At 40.6% G+C, this 22,001-nt stretch overlaps 1 protein-coding gene across 3 annotated transcripts; it reads right to left on the bottom strand.

The window, feature by feature from the left end:
• Positions 1-2,232: 2,232 nt before the first annotated feature.
• Positions 2,233-21,957, bottom strand: FAM210A (family with sequence similarity 210 member A). 3 transcript variants are annotated; one of them, XM_082754817.1, is made up of 6 exons: positions 21,940-21,957; positions 20,794-20,905; positions 9,267-9,385; positions 7,638-8,110; positions 5,380-5,491; positions 2,233-4,071 (listed from the first exon to the last, which is right to left on the bottom strand). In XM_082754817.1, the coding sequence occupies exons 4-6, from the start codon at positions 8,084-8,086 to the stop codon at positions 3,805-3,807; spliced, it is 828 nt and encodes a 275-aa protein (XP_082610943.1). In that variant the 5' UTR covers positions 8,087-8,110; positions 9,267-9,385; positions 20,794-20,905; positions 21,940-21,957; the 3' UTR covers positions 2,233-3,804. The 3 variants fall into 3 exon arrangements, with proteins under 3 accessions (XP_082610943.1, XP_082610942.1, XP_082610941.1); XM_082754816.1 differs by lacking the exon at positions 21,940-21,957 and adding an exon at positions 21,773-21,854; XM_082754815.1 differs by lacking the exons at positions 20,794-20,905; positions 21,940-21,957 and adding an exon at positions 21,773-21,885.
• Between the last annotated feature and the right edge of the window lie 44 nt (positions 21,958-22,001).

Raw genomic sequence — 22,001 nt, 5'->3', positions numbered from 1 at the left:
GCTCTGGCTCAATATTGAGATTTATTTTTTTTTTTTCCCTTGGCCCATTATTGGGCTGAAACATTGGTTCCACCCCAATCTTTCACCACGACTTTGCCTCTGGTCCATGAGTTCAGTTCCAGCCTACCCTTGGGCAATGATTTCATCTCTGGCCTCTGCTTGGGCCATTTCTTCTGCTCCATCCCCTGTTTGGGCTGTGACTTCTGATGTGTTACAAACTTGGCTCCAGCCCTGCTCAGGAGCTTAGTGTGGCTCCATCCTGCACTTGAGCCGTTACTTCAGCTCCAGGCCCATGCTAGGCCATGACTTTGGCTGTGGCCACATCTCCATAAGCAACTTAGGCTCTGGCCTGGTATGGGGCAGCTTCTGGGCTATGACTTTGACTCCACTCCCACCTCGGGTTGTAACTTCAGCTCTGGCCCCATTTCGAGCCATGGCATCAGTAGCAGCTGCAGTTAGGCCTCATCTTCAGCTCTTGCTCACTATCAGGACACAGAGGTGGCTTTGGCCCAATATTAGGTTACTACTTTGGCTCTGCAACTCTCCTCCTTAGGAGGCTACTGTGGCTGCTGTCCCCCGTTTGGGCCATGACTTTATTCAGCCCCACCTGAGCTGCAGCTTTGGCTCTGGCCCCATTTTCAGTCGAGACCTGGCTTCAAATTCATTGGGCTGAGATTTTCAGCTCTGTCCCTATCTTGAGCTCCAACACCAGGGCTGGCCCCATTTGGCCCACATCTTTGGCTCCAGCCCCAGTTTGGGTTGTTTCTTTGCCAAAATCTTGGCCAATGGCTTCAGTTCTGGCCCCATCTCTGGCTGCAACTTCAGACCCATCCTAATCATGGGTTGTGATTTCAGCTCCAACCTCATCTTGGGCCTCTGGCTTGGCTCTGGCCTGATCCTGGGTTGCTGCTTTGACTCCGGCCCTGCTTGGTCTGTGGCTTTGGCTTGGGCCTGCTAGCAGGTCATGGCTTTGGCTCCAGACCCACTTCTGTCTGTGGCTTCATCTCCAGCATGATCTCCAGTTGTAACTTCGGCTCTGGCCCCATACTAGGCTGTGGCTTCAGCTGCTCTTATCTTGGGCAGCGACCAGCTCTGGCCCCATCTTGAGCTATGATTTCTCCTCTGGACCCTACTCAGGCCCCTGTTTCTGCTCTGGTGCGTGTTCAGGACATGAATTTGCCTCCAGCTCTTGCTCAGGCTGCTACTTCAGCTCTGGCAACATCTCAGGCCATGACCCTGGCTTGAACTTGGCTCAAGATCTTGCTTGGGCCATGCCCTCAGTCCCACCATGGGCTGCTAGTTCTGCTCTGGCTAGTTTTTGGGCTGCTGTTTTGGCTCTGGTTCCAGCCTGGGAACTCTGGCTCCAGCCCCATTTCAGGCCTTAACTTTGGATCCAGGTCCTCCTTGGGTGCTGCTTTAGTTGCAACTTCAGATCCAGCTCCTGCTCTGGGAGCACTCAAGGCCTTCACAGCCACTTTTATCAGTGGTGCTGTTGTGTGAAGCAGGGAGAAGACAGAAGTGGGCAAGTCACCAAAGCAGCACTGCACTGACTCCACATCAGGCTGACTTGAGAGTTCACCCGCCAAAACTCCTGGCCCTCGGTACAACCAAGCATTTAACTAATAGTCACAAAAGGTATCTAGGTGGAATTTTCAAAGCCTCCAAGATTCCCCTCCCATTTTGTGTAAATCAAACCATAGACACAAATCTGTGCTTTGTTAACTGGGTAGAGGATGTGGCCATCCCAGGAACTCCTCTGGGTGGCTCATGCTGCAGACTGACCCGAGTAGCTGGATGAGGCACTTATAGCTGGCCAGAATGAGCTGTTCCTGTGGCTGCAGGAATGGTCACACAGGACAGTCCATGGCATGTAGTTAGGACAGGAAGTCTTAACTTATGTTTGAGGGCTACACAACCATCCCAGGAAACTGCCCTATGCAAGTCCTGCCCCACGCAAGGAAGAGATGAGACCCAAGAGCCACACTGCGAGATCCCAGCCCCTGGCCCCAGCCCCAACAGCATGACTAGGGTGGACTTGAGCATATTTTCTCTTGGTTTTCCTTTTTCACAGCCAGTGTTGCCTGTGTCCTGCAGCATTATGCAAAGCGTAATGTCAGAAAAACATGTGCAGGGATAGTAAGAAAAAAATTTTACACTAAAACAGAAAGGAGGAAAAGCAGCTATTAGCTCCAGTCCTACAGCGGCGCTCACCTCAACAGCCTGAGTTCATAGTTAGAGAGAGTTACTTTTTAATAGTATTTATCAGAAACATGGCACTTTACATCTTCAGGGCACCAAATATACAGTGATTATTCCTCACAACATCCCTGTGAGGTAGGCATTAGATTGCAGTTACTATTTGACACGTGGATAGAGACAGAGAAGTATGTAATCAATCCTCCACAATTAAGTTAATGAAGTTCAACCCAGTTACACATGGACAAGACCTTAGTGACTTGAATGAAAACATTGAAGTGTGGGGTTTATAAAGTATCAGCTATATTCTTTTATCTTAGTCAGTTACAAGGCTTAAGGTCCAACTCTGTTGCTTCCCCATATCCAGCTGCAAAAAAACTACCTTTGTTGAACAAGACATACATGCAGAGATTTGCTAGAAAGTGAGGTCTGTAACAGAAGTAGAAAAGAACCCACTGGAATTTAACCTAAATTTGAATAAAAAGAGAGAAGTTTGCCTGCCCAGTCAAATAGAGCAGATTCAAATTTAGTTCTACCATTTCAGCTATAAGTATTTGCTCAACCTAAAAAACTCAGGAATAGAATTCTGGTAGACTGACTGCTGTCTCAGAAATTATGCTTATTTTAAGGTAAACTGTTCTACTGACATCTGGAGGATCCTTTAAGAGGAACTTTTGGGTTTAACTCTAACTTTGTATGTATTTAAAAAGTCACATTAGTATACCAATTGCTTGAGTAAACTTCTCTCTTCTGGATTTTTGTTGTTGTTGGTATAGGGTTACCATGAAATAGAACAGTTTTGTAAACTTTAACATAATAAAAAATCTTAGTTTTTAATATACTATTGATTCATTTAATAACTTCCTACTGTAAATCAGCTTTAGAAAAAAATAGTACACTTGACAGTATGGCTATTGCGATTAACTCATCTTCCTATCGCTTTCAGTTGAGATTTCTGAAGAGATGCACTTTCCAAGAAAGGTTCATGGTCTCAACCTGTAAACTGTCACAGATCAGCTGAAGTCAAGCGTAGCTATTATAAATTCATTCAGACTGAGTAAGTAGTCCATTCGTTCCTTCATGTGCAGTATCAGTGATAATGGTCTGTCTCCACGTTGAGAGATGATCATGATTAAAGAGGTCTGGGTCCACATACTTTGAAACCCAAAATATGTTTTCTTTCCCAGTAGAGAAATCTTCATTCTCGTTTAATGGAAGATTCAGCCTGATGGAAAAAAGGCTGTGCACTAAGATGGAGGAGGTGTAAAGTAGTAGCTTTAGGAAGAAACCATCTTCATTTTGATGGAAAAAAATGGTGGCTGGGGAATTAATACTATCACCACTAGACATGAACTTCTCATCTGAGATTCATTTTTGCTTCTATAAATTGAAACTGTCACAACTGCTCCCTCGCAGAAAACTTTAGCCTTTGTGAATATACAGAATTTTTAAATCCACAGCGCAATTGTAGTTTCCAGACAAAAACAAAGAACACCAATAAAAACAAAAACAAACAAAAAAGAAATCTCAGAAGTGCACTTTGTATCTCCTGCCTCAAAAAAAGGTTAAAGTGCTGAGTTAGATATATCTAAAAATTAAGCATCTCTCCTAGTCCTTTATTTTTTTAAAGGAAACTTTATCTTTGGTTTCTTGTATCTTTTCCGTAATTTTATCCTTTGTTTCCTCCATCTTCTCTGTAATTTTATCCTTTGTTTCCTCCATCTTCTCCGTAATTTTATCCTTCGTTTCCTCCATCCTATCTTGTAGATATTCCTTTACTGGTGGTGGTGTGGACATATAGCCACTCTTACGCAGATATTTAACGGTGATGGACGTTCCTCCCAAAGTCACGGTATATCTGGCAGGAGTTGTAATCTTAAAGAAACCAAAGAATAGACAACATGAATAAAACAGGACAGTATTATCCAACAGGTGGTACTTTTAATATTAAGTATCTTGGCCAGCGTCAGATACTAAAAATATCTTCTATTTATAAGGAAATAAAACAATTAACAGTACATTCTCTACAAATGCATACCTTTTACACTAAGTATTCTTTTCACAAACTAGCACAAGCGTTAGACTTCCCTTTTAAAAAGCCTCCCTGTGCAGCTTGTGGGAAGAGCATTAGGTGTCTCAGAATGCAATTCAGAACAGCCAGTACATGAGCAATGAACTATAAAAGCAAAGAGGAAATAATAACAACAAGATATGCTTTAAATTCTAAAATTCACGAGAGTATAGGCACCTAACCTTCAGTCCAAAAATAAGACTTGCATATAGAAAGACAGAGCTAAGAAAGACCTTCAGAGGTCAGCTAATCCAACACACAACGAACTAGGTTAGTTGTTCTAGAGAGTTTAGAATAACTTGCGTATTTTCAGAACTTCAAAGATGAAGCATGCAAAATCTTCCATTTGCAACCTATTTTAGTACTTTCATGCCTTGAAAATTTCTTCCAAATCTCACAGCTGTAATAAAATCTTTTTATTTAACCACATTTATTGATCTCTTTCAGGTACAGGAGTGACTGGAAGAACAGTGCTTTCATGTTTTGTTTGGGAAAAAAAAAACAAACCTTAAAGTAACAGATAAATAGTACATCGGTTTTCTTTCCAGATATGATGAGCTGCATTTGAAGTGAATACAGTACTTTGGTTTTGTACGGTCTGACACATTTCAGGCTCCCAAAACACAGATTTTGCACATAAAACAACAAACGAGACCCAAACCTGAATGTAAGTAATTGATCCAAGTGGACAATGAAAGTACTTAAGAATGATAGAGAACTACAATAGAAAGACAAACTAATTCATCATCTAGGATAAAAATACCCTTGCTTTTATCTGGAAATCGTGAAGTATTTAAAATTTACTTTGCTATCCCAGTTAATTATTCCAGGGATACAGAGGAACAGCTTAATTGTAATTAGATCTCTGAGGGCAGACTATCATCCTGCAGCAAACAAAGAAGTTATTTTAGAAATACAGATAGATTCCTTAAAGGAACACAGAGCCCATACCAACTTTCCAGTGACTATTCCTACCACAAAAATGAACGCTGAAATATGTGTAACTATCAAACAGAGAAAACAGCATTAATTCTTTCTAATCTAAACAAACAAACCCTGTTTATTTCACTGGGTAAGACTTAGAGTTGTTTACAAACCATCCAAATACTTACTTTATACAACGCATATGCAGTTAGTGCATTTCCACTCTGGGAGTTTTTCAAGATGCTTACTATGCTGTCTGGTAAGCCAATCAACTCTAGGAATGGAACAACATTCACTCCTCTACCAAAGAGAAAAAAAAATGAAAATGAGTAGGATGACACTGGAAACACGAACAGTGATTTATAGTATCATTTCCATTCTTAAACTCCATCATACAATCTTTGTAATTTGATAGCAAAATATTTTTTCCATTGAGGCAATACACTTAAAAGGTTTATATTTTTACACATATAGACAAATTAAAGCTTTTTTATTCTGCATTCCACCAAGAGGCAGCTCATTTACATTATCCTTGTTGGATAATATATCAACTACAAACTTACCTGTGTCTGGCTTACTATGTTTGGAGTTAGCGTAGTGGTTTTAACACAGCTACTTAGGCTCCAGTTGTGCAACCTCTGTTTTGCCTATTTTTTTCCCCCTTTGGAAATTTCAGACTAATCTGCAACATGCCCAGAAGTACAAAATCCAGAGTTTAGTGTGCTGCCTTCATTTTTAAATGGAACAAATGGAATGTGGCAAAAGAAAAGGAAGCATAAATTATATACACAAGACAGGAGGGCTTTTAAGCCCATCTATTCCACCTGGTTAATGCAAGGTGGCAGAATAGATAGAGGAGCTCCTGTCATAAAACTTCTTTCTTTTTGAAGACGAGTGAAACTAACATCAGCATAAAGAAAAACAAAAGACAGTCCTTTACACTGTAGTAGAAAGCTACACACCACTACAGAAGGCCTGACTTTCCAGTAATTAGAAATGTTGTATTATTAGCATCATCATCCACTTCTAACTAAAATTTTCATCATTTTAAGTGTCCTGTGCATATGATAGCTTTAGCATCAGGAACAGGAGCAGGTAGAAGCTTTCTACCAGTTACCAGGATCTACAACCTGAAGGCCTATGCCCGAAGTAGAAATTGGAGGAAGATCTGGAAGACAGTGTTAATCAATGTGTTAATCAATGGTATTAAATTAAACCACCACAGTTTAGTCTTGTGTCATGAGCAGTCATTCTCAAAGTTATTCTTCCACTTCCAGAGGGTGCTGTTGCTGTAGCATGACATATCAAACCTTTGTTATAATTAGCTTCTAGTTAAATATTTCAGTTGCTTTCATCCGTCAAATATGTATTTCAGCAGCTAACTTAGTGTTTGATGAAAACTCGATCTGAAATATCTGGATGTGAGCATCAACCTGGATTCATCCAAAGCAAAATATTTTTAATAGCTCTGGACCTTTATTCTTCTGACAAGCTAAATTTAGAATGACATTTGGATCTATAGCTCCTAGAAAGGGCAATTATGCCAGCTGGTTAGAGTAACTAAAACAAACAGTTGTGTGGTAAGGCATTCTGATGTCAAAGCCCCATTCTTGCTGCCACAAACTGCCACTGTTTCATGCTTTCTATTATTAAATATACAACACCAGCAATCCAGAGATAAACATTTACTTATATTTACCAAACCATTTGTAGATAGATAAAACTTCTTTCATCTGAACCAACAGCTTATAGCTGATGGTTTTTCTAATAAATGCCATTTTCCAAAACATTATCTGGCCCACGCTATAACTGAAAGAAACTAAAGTTACAAGAATATTTATTTTTGGCCATAAAAGTATTTAATTTCCCATTCAAAAGTCTGGGCTACACCAGCAATTTTTACGGTAAAGGGAAGGAATACAGGAAACAAACAAAAAAAGGCGAAACGATAAACGTGTTTTGTAAGGAGTTCAGAGTGAGGTAAAAGATTTGAAAGTCCAATGATGGGGGAGGACTGTGGATGAATGGAGAAGGAAGTGGTGAAAATCCTTCAAATACAAAGACAAAAAAAGCACAGGTCTATAAAGATCTCATCTAGCAACTCATAATCAGGATTCCAAATCTTTATTTTTATCCTGTGAAAGGTTACTAATCATTTTGATGCTGTTTACATCCACGCATATTTTGGGGAGACTGACATTTCTCCAAGTGTAAGCAAGACATCTGGTGTACAGAAATAACCGCACGATAATGGTACGCACATGCCACTCTCACAAATCCAGTACTTCAGTATTAACCTTGTGCTCCAGGTAAAAATGTAGGCTCATTTCCCTGTTAGATTTAGAGGCACTTTTTAACACGGAGTAATAATTTATGTCCTTTCACCAGTGTGAGTCTGTCTCAATTCAACATCAGTATTGAGTAGTGCAACAAAATACCAACTTACTTCATGGCTGCATAGTAAAAGGATCCAAACCACACCGTGGAAGTCACAAGATGAACTGGAATCATGACTTTTCCATACTGTTTAAAAGTTTTCTTGAATCTTTGAACAAGACTAATTGATTTATCTTGCAATGGATCGGGATCTGAAGAATCTGTCTCTACGGGGCTCTGCTTGGGTACATCAGCAGCTGAAGTCAAAGGATTCCTCTCTTCTGATACTTTGGGAGGAGAGTCTGCTGGCTGCGATGACAAAGCACTTTTCTTTGAGGTTAACAGTGCTACACCTCCATGAAGACATCGTTTAGGAGGGTCCAGTGCCAAAATCACTTTGCACCCAACATTAGATGACACCAATTGTCCTTTTATGCACTGAAAGACACTAGTGCGAGGCAAAACCAAACACATCCCGTGCGCCAGCTGAGATGCTGTATGTAATACACTCCTTTGCATCTTGATGAAATTTGGCCGAGTCTTCTGTAGAGAAGAAACAACAGGGAAAGAGTAAACAAATTGCATTTCAGTTACCTGATTTGTAATTCCTCCAATGCTACTTGAAATTCTGAAATTTGCTTTCTATTCTATTTTAAAAGGCTTTATCTTCCTTTACAGAAATTCTGTTATCTTCTAGAATTAAGCAAATCGTTTTAGGTCTCACCTCATTAGTAGTCTGAACTATAACGTCCACTTCACATAGCACACACTGCCCCTTATAACTAAAATGCTCACTCTACTCTCTGAAAACATTTTCAGATGTTTAGTGCTAGCTACTGCTTTTATCTGTATAATATGGCAGAGCTGTTGAAAAGCTACTCTTGAAAGTTCACTTCCAGAAGCAACTGATAGTTCAGGTGATACTTCCAGCCTAGACGGATATAGTGCAACCTTACTGAAGAGCTTTGGTAATGGTGGGATGTACCTTAAAAAGGTATTACATGTAGTATAATTAACATTAATTTTTGGTGTTCTACACTATTTAAAAGTAAAAATTCATACAGTAAAAAAAATAATTAATGAAGTCTTAACAGTAACAAACCTAACCACAATAACCTGCCAGTATACATCTATTAGGAATTGGGCTGGTGCTATTGCATGTTGTGAATTAAAAGAACAAAAATTAAACTGTAATCTCCTAAATATTGCAATAAAAAGCGCATTTTAAAACTGCGGATAACCCAGTTAGCCTTATGATTTTGAACACTTACCAGTTATTCTTGAAAGTTTGGAAGAACCACTTACTGAGAGGTTCCCCACAAAACAGGACAGGAATTTTGTACAGTGTGTATAGTAACTTGTAACTGCAAATTACTGAACAACTAACTTTCCTTCCCACCAAAGAAAAGCACCACTAATTGATTTTATCTAACTAACACCAGCTAAGTCAGTTGCATTACAACTTGTAAATCGACCGTGGCTTTCAATTTTTAACTACCATAACAACTCCTCATACAAACCAGAAATCATTGAAGTTTACTTGAAACTCCATCGTCATCTTCACATCATCTTCTCCTTCACCTATAGCTTTCGGATATGTATTAACCAGGTGTTTTGATAGTGAATTCATCTAGACTGTTGAAAATGATCAATAATTCATAACATAAACAGAGGTTTAAAGAAATGGAGTCATACATACCCCTTACTACTTTCCAGATATGCAACAAAAGGTATGATAAAGATCGCGTCTTCAAAGAGTTGCTACTCTTCCGCTTGTTCCCTGCCTTTCACAAGAATGTCTTCAACATATTGACGACTCTGTCAAAGTGGAAAAAGGGCACATTAAGAGAAACAGAAAGAATAGCCAACTGATACTATTATTTTTGTTCAGCCTGAAACCTTGCTTAATGAAGAAGATACCGGTGCAATTTTCTTTTTGGACTCTGACAACACAAACGACAGTTTCTTTTCTGCGTAGCTTAAGAATTCTTGAACCATGAACTAGTGTTTCCTTCCAAGAGGTAAGTTTCATAGTCCAAAAGGACTTCTGATGGAACATTCCTGCCTGTATATTTTCTAGATATTTTAACGTAATTATTTTTTATGTAATTATTGTGCTCGAATTAATTGGAATTACTAGAATTACAATGTTTGATGCAGGGAAAACATCAGAGGAATGGTTCCTAACTCCCTGGACACATCTATCTTGCATGTGAAGCGCAGACACCCATTTCTGGGGAACTCATATTAACAGAGGAGGTTACTTCATCACAAGGGGAAAACTGGACTCTTGTTTCTTTGTAAAGCAGCGGTTACTCACTCCTGCTGAATTATGAACTCAGTGGGAGCCAAGAAGTGCTGCTGCTTGTAGAGCAGTAAATCATCTACAGGTTCTGCCTCTCAACGAGACGGCCTTCTGTAAGAATTCACTGGAAGCAGCAACTGCTTGTTGTATTTCTGTTTTTATGAGAAGCAGAGCTTCCTGCTGAATTCTTAGATACAAATGTAATTGTTTCTATAAACAAAAAGCGGTGAGAACACTTGATGGTACTTCTTCATATACCAACCACCTTACTGATTTATAGAAGTTATAATAAACCATAGAAAAACTACACAGCTTGCCTATAGCCACTCACACTCCTCTCCTGAGGGCTGACACCCCACAGGGCTGTTTTCCCCTCACTGGCAGCACACAGCACTCTGAGCACCTGCCCCAAACAGGTTTCCATCACATCCGGCCAGCAGACCCACAACAGATACCTACCAACCTACGTGGACCTTCCACTGTACCTCACTGTTCTGCTCTCAGTGGATGGTTTCCTATTCCCAAATTCCAAAGAATCTTTGAAAATTGCCACCATACAGCATGGGGAAAGCAATGCTGATTCTCTCTCATTACTAACAGGACTCTGCAATCCAACAGTCTTTGGAGGAACTCATTTGGCCACGCAGTGACTAATGATACAGCAGCAAGAGGAAACTGAAAGGTGTTTCTGCATTTTCCTGTTATTAGCATTTCTCAGAATGCTGTTTCTAGGTTTGCTGTCTAGCACCTATTGATAGCACAAAACCACCACCGCTACACACCTCTGATATACTGCTATGGCTGCAAAACACTGTGGTTAGAAATGGCTTCCAGGACTTCCAAAAAAAAACCAAAACCACCACACAACAACAACAAAAAAACAAACCCAAACACCAACAAACCCAAAGCAACCCCAAAAGGTTGTAATTCCTCAACAGGAAGAAGCAACAGGTCACTACTATGTGCTCAATCCTCACCAGTCAGCAGCTAACACTGCTGTGACTGGTGAGTGAGTTTCAGGGTGGCTGCTTGTGAGGGTAAGTGCCCTTCATCACCAGACTGGACAGCAGTCAGACTGCCACCGCTGGCTGAAAGCAGGCAAAAAAGCAGGGCCACTGACAGGACCTGCTACAACGTTTTTGTTGTTCCTTTGTCCTCAGACAGACTTAGAGCTTGTTAACTAGAGTTTTTCTCCAGGATGCCAGACCCTCCAGGACAAAGGGAAATTTTTTGACCATCGGCATAGATCCTGAAAAGGTCCCGAACCTTGTAAGCACAGATGACAGTAAGTTCTAGCTGATATTCTAAGAACTACCTTACTTTTTGCTCCTCCGCTTTAAAAAGCTTTTTGTTAGATACTTAATGTATAAGGAAAGGTCTAGATGTAATAGAGCTTACGTTTGAGAGAATAAAACAGGTATTTCAAAACAAGGTTGGAATTCTCCAAGAGATCCTACTGCTTTATGGATACTTGTTTTATTTTTACTTATTTAAAGGAACAGGAGAGACTTTTGATGTGTAAGTAGAAGATGATGATATTGTCACATAGCACTACAAGACTAAAGGAGGCAAGAATTATATTTACAATGGTTACAGCAGGGTATAGGAAAATCAATTGAATAAAATAAATTATGATAGCATGCACTTTGTAAACTGATTTTAAAGCAATGACTACAGGTAAAGGGGTGATGAGCGCAGCTGCTCAACTGTAGTGTTTTAATTACTTGGCTCACCATTGCAAACAGATCTTAAACAGGACAGACAACCCAAAGTGCACAATAAATGTCTGGAATTCCCAAGAAATATGAGATTGCAGTTGTTTCATCCTTCTAAAACATGAGAAAGATATAGATCAATCTGTCCTTTACAACGCGATGACATGATCAGTGAGAATTTCCTAGTATCCAGTACATTCAACAGGCAGCAGAAAGCAGCACGTCAACCCACAGCTTTGAGGCATAACTTTATTCTTTATGAATAAATTTATAATTTCCTCAAGATAATTATTAGTAATGTGAGTTATACAGTTGCCCCTGTAACTTTCAGTTTTGAAAACCCCTCAGATTCTAAGAACAATATGCTAGATGTTATTCACAACTGCACTGGGTGACTTTTGGAAAAATATTTCTTAGTTTTAATGTATTGCTTTTATGCTATTGCATGATGCTGCAAAAGCACAGAGAAAGACAGAAGCGAGAAGCTTCAAATACGAGGGTGGAAAAGCTGGTGGGATGCTGCGTGACAATTGGGCAGGGGAAGGTATTTTAAAGCATCTTAGTTTTTGCATTAGGTTTATCCAAAGTATGCCACAAGCTAAAAAAAAAAAAAAAAAAAAAAAAAGAAGAAAACAAACAAACATGGAAATGTCTAAGGACAAATACAGCTGCTCTCTGCTATAAGAATGTCATGTAGTCAGTAACCAGATAGACGCTAGCAGGACAAGCTATGAAATAATCTATAAACACGTCTTGGATAAGGTCTCCTCTGCAGTGCTGTCATGTTCTGGCCAGCTATTTAGCAGCATCTCCAGCTGGCTGTAAACTGAGCTGAAGAGATCTTGGCTGTTCAGGACACACTCCTGGTTGGGATTCTTGGACATCCACTGAGTTTCTGAAAGCACGTCTGCCTCATGACAGGTTATTAACAAGCCTTCTGACATAAGGGAGTGCTCTGGTGGCCTCCTGAGTAAAAGTACAGTTCAGCTCCTCATCACAGTTGCCAGAGGCTTTGTTTGGGAAACTTTTATACTGTTGTAATTTAGAACAGCTTTCACACAAATCTGATGTGCTGCAGGAGCATCCTGTCTCTTGTATTTCTGCTGCTAAGTCTTTGAAACGCAGTCAGTGATTACTAGAAAGTAGAGATTACACTTGCTTTTACTCCTGAGGACAACAGTATCCTGAACAGAAGCTCAGGATCTTTTGGTGGCACATTGCTGGACTGTATGACTACCCTGAATCAGTGGTTTTAGCAATGTGCTAACATTTTCAGCAAAAAAGGATCAAGGATCATTGGAAAATGCCAAAGTAACAAACAGGCCAACACAGGTACAGCAAAGAGTGCTGGGGATATCTGCTCTTGGAAAGGGAAGTTATGTCAGAGAGAACGTTGGATGAAGCTTTCATTAGGATAATTTCTATAAAAATAGTTACCCTTTCATAATTAAAAAGTTTTGAGCTACCAGTGAAAATAAAATGTGAAAATGGGGTGGATGTAAGACTGAACCTTTTGCCATCTAAGTTCTCTTTTGTAAAAGAGGTCAGAAAACATCTGGGGGAATTGAGGACATAATGTAAGTAGACTAGCCTGGTTTATTTTCCCAGTTCCACAAGAAACACTCTGGACACAATATGTAAATATGGACGAATTTAAAGCACTTATTCTGTTAGCGTTTGAAAACAGAACATTAATTATACCACAGGAGAGTTCCCACTGAAAATCCATGAGCTTTTTCCACTCCCCAGGCACCATTCTCTGAAACCAGAAAATTAATTTACATTCCTGTCAATTTTAGTGCAAAAATCAAGGAAACTTTGAGGTCTGTGTCGTATATAGAGCAGAATTTGGAAAGGACACAAACCACATTCTCAGAAATCCTTTCCAGTTCACCTTTTAGATTGCGTAAAAAGTAAATGCACAGAGATCCCACGCAAACAGCCAGGTTAATAAGAAAACCTTTATATTGAATAAAAAATATAAGCAATATAATAAAAAAAAAAAAGACTTGTTTCACATTTAAATTATTCAACAATTTATTGACAACATCTTAAAAAGCACATTGCCAAACATTAAGCTAATAAATCAAGAAGAAAAAAAAAACAAACAAACAAAAAACAAAAATCTACTGAACTTAAAACGTTGCCTAAAAAAAGCTGGGGACACATTTTGAAACCGTTGTAGCAATAGTGCAATTGGCTCTATTATATTATATTATATTATATATATTATTGGCTCGGATCTGGAAAACAATGGGGCCCTTCCCAAACATGGGGCAGCTTCTAGATCTTTCTCACAGAAACCACCCCTATGGCTCCCTGCTACCAAAACCTTGCCACGTAAACCCACTACAATATGTAAAGCATCATTGTTTTTTCTAAACACGACATAAAATGTAGCTATAAACCTCATAATAACTGAAATGCTTCAGCATAGCATGCACTCACTATCCATGGATGGGAAATGGCAGCATATTGGGAGTTTTTATTCTTTGCATAAGTACTTCAAGAGAATATGAATAAGCATTTAAAATTCATATTTCAGCTTTTACTACTTCTGCAGTATCCTTAATACAATCTGTTATTCATTCAAACCTAAGATACTTGGCTGTAATTTGAAGTTTGGGCATCACTAGCTGCCTCATCCTGCCCATCACTCAGAGCTGCCTGAAAAATCGCACATTTGTGTTTTAGGCCAAAGGGAGCAATGCAAACTGAGTCATGCTGAAATTTATTAAAATCTTGCTGAAAGTCATCACATCAAAACACAATGCAGGGGTAATCTTACAGACGAATTGCTCTAGTAAGTTAGGCATGACGGAGGCGGAATGGGCTGATCTCTGTATCATTACTTATTAAATGCTAAGTGGTATATTTTACACTTATCATATTACTACAGTTCAATACTAATGTAAGCGCAAACAATTTTTTAACCTTCATTTTTATCTGAACTACTGCAGTTCTTGTTTAAACTTAGTAATGTTTTCAGTAACTTTGGTCAAGAAAGTAGAATAAACCCTTTGACATTAAGATCCCTAAATACATGGCAATCTCCACTGCTACCATGTTCAGATGCTTTAAGTCTTGGTAAGCACAATAAAAACAGCTTTTAGGCAGAATAGAAGTTCTTGTAGACCTTTCTATATAAATTCTGAACACTGGATTCAGAACGTAAATAAAGCAGGAGAACCTAATGCAGTGTCTGTGCTGAATTACAGAGCTGGAATGCTAAACAGGAGGCTTAACAGCTGATCTGCACCCCATCAATGTGACAGCGGTATCCCTCTTCTCCTGTACGCTGAAAAGCATCGGATCTCAAGCTTGCACACAGTTGAGCATAACATAAAAGCGTGAATGTTCTCTCCCCAATTCTTTTAGACAAGTATTCAGTTGTGTGCAGTGCTTTCTGCTCTTCAGAACTGTTTTAATATCTGGAGCTATTCTATGTTTTAGCTCTGAACTCCGTTCAGAGCTGAGAATTTCCCCCGTTCAGAACTTTGCAGCTCTGCAGTGCTGAGCATCTAGGCCAGGTTCCTTCAATCTTAAGTTTCACTCTGCCCTCTACTGAATTTTTCCAAAAAGTACAGCTCTTGTACTAATACTACAAAAGGTCTCCCTACTCTGGTTCCTTCCAACAAGTGTGAATCTGCTTGATCATCTCCTATGTTGTTTCTGGATATAAAAACGAAAACAAAAGACAAACCAGCCTTCTAAAGTGCTATCTGACTTGAGTTTTTTAGCACAGTCCATTTGTTACTCTACAGACACATCTGTAATAAGCAAGTTAGGAAGTTACGTTCTTAGAAGGTAACTAAACTTAAAACCTGGTACATACATCTATGCTAAAAAGGCTGAAAACCTCACTTTAGCTCAACACAGAGATCGTATCTGTCTGCTTATTCTTTTGCCTTCCATGCATGACCTTTCACTTTAAGCGAACCACCAAAATCAGATCTATTTCTCTCTCATTCTTACTTCACTCCAATATAACAAGTTTCCCAAGCAACCCCTAGTAGCCCCTTTCATCCTAAAATCTTTCGGTGTATCATTAGTTCATTCCCCTCAAAACACTGGTGGTTTTCTTTCATGGGGTTTTTAACCAGAGGGCCATTGCATGGATGTGTGGGGTAGGTGTGCTCAGCAATGGGAAGTTTCTAAGGGGTCTACAAAAGATAATTCCCATAAGTGAGCCTCCCATTAGGACAGTTTCACAGAATCACAGAATCATCTAGGTTGGAAGAGACCTCCAAGATCACCTAGCCCAACCTTTGACCTAATACTAACAAGTCCTCCACTAAACCATAATCTAAACATTTTTTAAAGACCTCCAGGGATGGTGACTCAACCATCTCTCTCATCCTGCATTGTGACTACCAAAACCTCCCCCCCTTTCTGGTCTTGATAAATACCATTTTTGCCACCTCAGGTCTTCACAGGTCTCACCTCACTGCTCTGTGTCCCTTCCCTCTGTAACCAGACTGTAGTCAACAGTACCAGCTGTAATTAAATTGTTATTTAATTTCGTTGTAAATTAAATGTTAGCCAACATAACCTGCATATAAAATATCACAACTCAATGAAAACAGCATCCCCCATCAAATTCACTAAAAGTGAGTAAAGACCTCCAGAGAGCGTGCTCAAGGAAAAGCCTTACATATGTTCCTGTGTTGTTTCTAATTGTAAAACATCCCCAAAACAAAAGCAAACAAAATATCCCAAACCAATGCTCTTGTCCTCCAACCCCCAACAGAACTTCAACACCAACAGAATCAATCCACATTGGAAAGAAACATTAGGTTCAAGGTTTTCTTTTATTCTTTCACTAAATTTCACATTTTCAAACACTGAAAAAGCTGTCACTTTTTTTCCCAGCAAAAAACACTGAACGATCATCTTTCAGCAGAATTATTGTTGGCAGACATTTGCTTCCAGTACAAATCTTTTCTAAATATTCTAAGTGTTGAATTCTCTGTTGTGGATTCAAACTTCTCCATATGGGTAGTATCAATCAGAAAATCTTGAAAAATTACGCGTGAAGAGGCTGATCATAACATTTACTAAACAGACAGATGTTTAAAACCACATTCGTCGTCTAATTTTTGGTAAATGCTATTCCCCACATCTCTACAAACAAGCATGACCTGTCCTTACGAGTAGTAGTAGTACTTTTAATAAGGTTTTGATGGCTGAGTGGATAGAATTTATTTGCCTTTAGCAGCATCTTTTGCTTAGAGGGCAGGATCGATAACATTGCTGGCCATGCAATCAGCAAAACCGCACCACCCAAAAGTGTCTGAAAGAGCATCAGACTCACAGAGCGGTGACTTCACGCCAGAAGGAGCTCTGATGGGACTTCAGTATCAGAAGCCAAGAAATGCTCTCGCTCTGTCCGAGGAAGCGCCCTTGCTGTCCTCAGAAGAAGCTACCAACCTCTGGCAGAGTTCCTTTCTGTTTACTAAACAGCACCACAAAAAGATTCAGATGGTCCCCTGCATACCAGGAGGAGTCTTTCCATCTGCTAGTCTTTTTTTTTTTTTTTTTTTTTAAAGCGTTCTGACTTCACCCTTGCCCATGTAACACCAAACTTTCACCCACTGCCAGGACACGAGTCCTAAGGAAACAACATTATTAAGGGAAGAACATTTACTGCCTGCTGTGTGGGAAGGGAAAGGCAGGTAATAGTAATGTCATTGTAAAAATTAGGAAATCATTTTTTCACCAACTTTTATATTTAGAAATAAAACTTATAAACCAGGAGTATAGAATTTCAGATGTTAACATAAATTACATCATTAACCACAGGAAAAAAAAAAAGTAACTTGATTGTTTTAATTTTCCAACTTTTTAGACAAGGCAATTTAAATGGTAAGAACACAGCCATTGTGAGAAGACCATGTTCTACCAACAGGCCTAGAGATCTACTTTAAAGCAAACATGGTCTTCAGGACCTACTCCTCAATGTCATCTACACAAACGCCTGAATTTCACAATCAACCACTGGTCAAAACATCTCAGGAAGACACAGTGGACTTCTGACAGTGTACAGAGCCTAGCAGTAGAAGGCAAACCATGAGATACCTCCCTAAGCGCTGGACAGTTAATAGAAAACCCACAACGTGGAGTTCTGTGGATTCACAAATTCTTTATTGACACACTACAAGGCCTACAATTGCTCTGGAAAGAAAACACAGTTGAAAAGATCTTCCAGTCAGAATACGCTGCATCTTAAAAATATCTTTTAAATCACTCCTTATTAGCTACAGAACACAACTTGCTCTTGTCCTTCCAGGGGCTGCTGCAATACTTTGAGACAAGAAAGAAACATGGATGTACAGTCTGATTTCTGTCCTTCTTACTGATGGAGAGAATTTATAAGCCACCGACGTAAGGAAAACTGAATTCCTAGGGAGTTTTGTCACAAGGTTAAGTTTGTGACAAAAGTTTGTGATTGTTCAAGACTGAATTTAAGTTGTAGCCATTTTTCAGAAGTATCACATCACCTACTTTCATAAAGCATCTCAAAGCTTACTATTTCTGAGTGCTATCACTCTCTCAAAGCTAGTTAGTGTTACCTCCCTGTTCATTCTTCCCTAATTCCAGCACATATGCTTCATTTCTGAGGAAATCATACTAAAAATTAAAGTAGCTCTATCCCACAACATACCTACTTCTGTTGTCCAGTACCTTCACATGCCTTGTTAATTAGAAACTGGGGCAGCACAAGCTAAGCAGAGCTGTAAACCTACTGACACAGCAGAATAAAGTGTATATTTATGAGTTCTCTGTACTTTCTTTTTTATGAGTTCTCTGTAAATATTCATGAAAGGATTAAAATATTTTTGGAAGATATCCTAAGTAAATTTGCTAATGTGTCATTCAAGAGAAGTAATAGCAAGCAAGTTAATTTTCCCAGGCAGGCCTGTATCGCCCACTCTCATCTTTACGACCAGATCAAAGTAAGATGCACGTCACCAAAGATATCTATCTTGGAATGCTTTACATACAGCAGCAAGAGAAGAATCCTAGGATCACAACCTGTGAGCGCACACTGTGTTTTATGAGATGGGACCAACAAGGCCCAAGGCTTGTGTTTCAGTACAGAAATATCCCTCCTTCAGAAGGCACAGCTCAAGACAGTAGGAAAAAAGAGATGTCATCTGATTTTAACATCGGCAAATCAGCTTTTAAATCCACAAAATATTAACAGCAAGTAGTTAACCGGCTGACACATGCTGGGGCTAAGCACTACCATCAGAGTTAAAATATAAGTGTCTTTACGCTCTATTCAACAGTTCCATCAGTCACTTTGGGCAGAAACTTACCGAACTGCTGTAAAGCCACTCACACATTTCTATTAAGAATCAACAAAATCCATGTATCTGAAAACCTGCTGTTGTGTTTTATGATTTGTTCACGAGCATTTGACTGTATAGCCTTAATTTCTTCACCCATCCCACTTTGCAAGGACAGGCTGCTCGAGTTTTGGAGAACTGCAGAGGATCACAGCCATGCAACTTCTTGTTTTGTTTATGTAACAACTGCTACACACGGCCAAGGTCAGTTTTTGGACAAGATCAAATAGCAGAGGCCTGGGATTCAAATTTGCAGCCCAGCTAACTGGCACTTTCATTTTCTTATGCGTGCAAATGGAACAAGACCTAGTTTTACCATTCAGATATCTTTGTTTAGAAGGAGTAGTGTCATGTCTTGAAACATAAATGTCATTTTTTGTTGAATCGTACAATCTGTACCTAGTTTGAAGGTGATGCAAGGAGAACTGAGTTTCACACTGTTCTCCCGACAGTTTGAAGCAATATATTCAACTTCGTAAGAACAAAGCTTGTTGCACTCAATGTACTGGTATCTTCAAAAAGAGCTGAATTTGGGAAGGTACCATCGCAGCATAGCACAAGGATTTTCCCTTGGTACTCTGATAGGTAACAACTTGGTTCAAGCACTCTAGATCAAGGATTGACCTCATGGCCAGGGATTCCTAAAAGGCTACAGGGTACCTCTGGTAGATTCCTTGACTTGAGTCAGATGGATGGTGTAGCATGACAACATTAAAAAAATAAGTAAATAAAAAAGGAATACTGCTTAGGTTACAACAGTTTTCTTCTTCATTTTAAAATTTTAGATCATGATAGCTCACCCCCCAAAACCAAGATTTTTTTTTTTATGCCCCTGTCCTTAGAGTAATAAAACTCTGTTGAGAACAGCAAGTTATACTTCAGTTAAAAATCAATAAAACCACGTTTATGATTGTATTCTTAAAATAAAACTCCATTTAAATGACCCTTAATCATTTTCTTAAGGGGTCAGATCATTCTTTCATGCCACTTTCTCTCTTGCACCAATCTTTCCAAGAACCTTCCTAAGAAGACAGAGGGTGGTTCAGCGAAAAGCCTGGTTTCCAGTTTTCTTCTCACTGCCAGAAAATATTGAACGTAAGCCTTGTTTTGAAATTTCACCAACAAAAACTGCCACACCCTACCAAGTTCTTAAGCGTTCCTCCTGTCCCTGAAGATTTCAATCATGCGTTAGGTCCAAGCCTCAGTTCTTTCAGTGGTTTTATTCTATTTTTACTCCTGAAATCTCGCTAGCGTTGGAATTGCTTCAGTGCCTAATTTTCAAAGTATGTTCAGCTTCAACAATCTGGGTTTACAGCGTATGAGCACCAACAATAATTATGTTGGATCTTATTCCCAAGCTGCAAAACTGATTGCAAGGAATGTTACGGATTCAACTACCAGTTTTACAGTCATTTTTTAAAATCAGTACTTTCTGCTTTTGCCACTGTATTAGTTGCGCCCTTATCTTTAAAGCCAATGTTGAAGTCAGAACTCCACAGAGGTCCAAAAAACGTGTTGAGATGCAAGCTGAGGCTTGTTATCTGAGATAAGGGGACACCAGTAACTCCCTGCCTTACAAAAAGGGACCGATTCAGTCCTTAGCAATGCCTATGAGCACATACACAGAGCTGGGTTGGCTTGTCTGGAGATCACTTACAACAGCAGAATTACACAGATCCTTCTAAATACAAAAATCAGATAAAATCTTTTCTTATCAGCTGCTACAGTCTGTGAAGTAGATGTACAGAAAGTCGCGCTAGACGAATCTTTTTTATCTTACATTCCCTACATGCTCAGAGTGTGAATTTGCCTACTTGGTTTTTGCCATGTGCAGGGCATCTGATATCCACCTACCCAAACCATCCAATGATTTTTCTTCTCCCTGATGGCAACGCTTCTCCAGCGGTGAGTGCAATTCCACAGCGCTGCCGCAGAGGCCACTCACACCCCTTCTACCTCAAGCAGCCTTTGAACAGCAAAAGGAGATAAACACCTGCTGTCAGCACCACAGGAGATGGATGGTGGGGACACATTATCCTCTGTACATACATTTCCCACACAGAAGCAGCTGCAAGTCAAATAACCTAGCGCACAGGCAGCAACTCAGATTCCAAATTTGGAACTTGCTCCCCATCTCTCCCTCAAGCAGCAGAACTTTGGCGAATCATTAAGTTTATACTTGTAACAGTAGAAGCCTCTTGGGGCTTAGATGAGCTGAGGAGCACTGTTAGTTGCAGTCTGCTGAAGAATTAGGTTTGCTGCTGGCTTCTGAGGGCACTTTGTGCGCTGCTGTCCAAACTTTTGCTTCCTCCCCTGGGCCAGCTTGCTGAAGGCACTTTGGAAGCGGGCATAAAGGCGGTGAAACCTGTAGGCTGCGTTACCTGACACACATCCACACTTGATTTAAAATTTAAAAAAAAGTCTCTGCTGATGTAACAGCGCTGTCAGAGTCTCCGGACTTGGTCACTCTCAGGGTTGATTACCAGAAGGGGATCACCAACAAGAACCACGACTCCAGGCAGGGCTGCCAGAAGGGTCCCGCCTTGCCAGTGCCTCCTGGGGATCCCGAGGCCCCCAGAGCAAGCCCAAACACAACGCGTAAGGAGAAGAGGCTGAAGAAGGGCTCGAGCTCAGCACGTAAACACAGCTCCGACCGCCAGGAGCTGCGCTGCGGGCGGCTGGGGCCCCACCACGGCACTCACGGGGCTGCCGCCTCCCCCCGCCCCCAGCGGCCGGGCCCTGCCTCCCTCCCTCCCTGGCTGCCTGCACCCCGTGAGGCGCTCACAAACGGGGTCCGGCAGCCACCCACCCACCCGCCCGCACCGAGCGGTACCTCACGGCCGAGCCGCCGCCGCTCCTCCTCCTCCTCCTCCTGAGGCGGCGGTTGACCAACGGCCGCCAACGGCCCCAGCCGCGCGCACGCCGCTCCCCGCCCGCGCGCCCTCCCCCCCCCCCGCGCGCGCCAGGGCAACGTGCAGCGCCGCCCGTCCCCACCATCACCTTGAGCGCCGGCGGCGGGGCCACTGCGCAGGCGCGGCGGCCCTGCCCGCCGCGCGCGGCCC

This window comes from Aythya marila (assembly GCF_965140915.1).
Source record: "Aythya marila genome assembly, chromosome: 2".
Classification (NCBI taxonomy): domain Eukaryota; kingdom Metazoa; phylum Chordata; class Aves; order Anseriformes; family Anatidae; genus Aythya; species Aythya marila.
The sequence above is the reverse complement of the archived record's forward strand: the minus strand, read 5'-3'. Positions and strand labels throughout refer to the sequence as shown.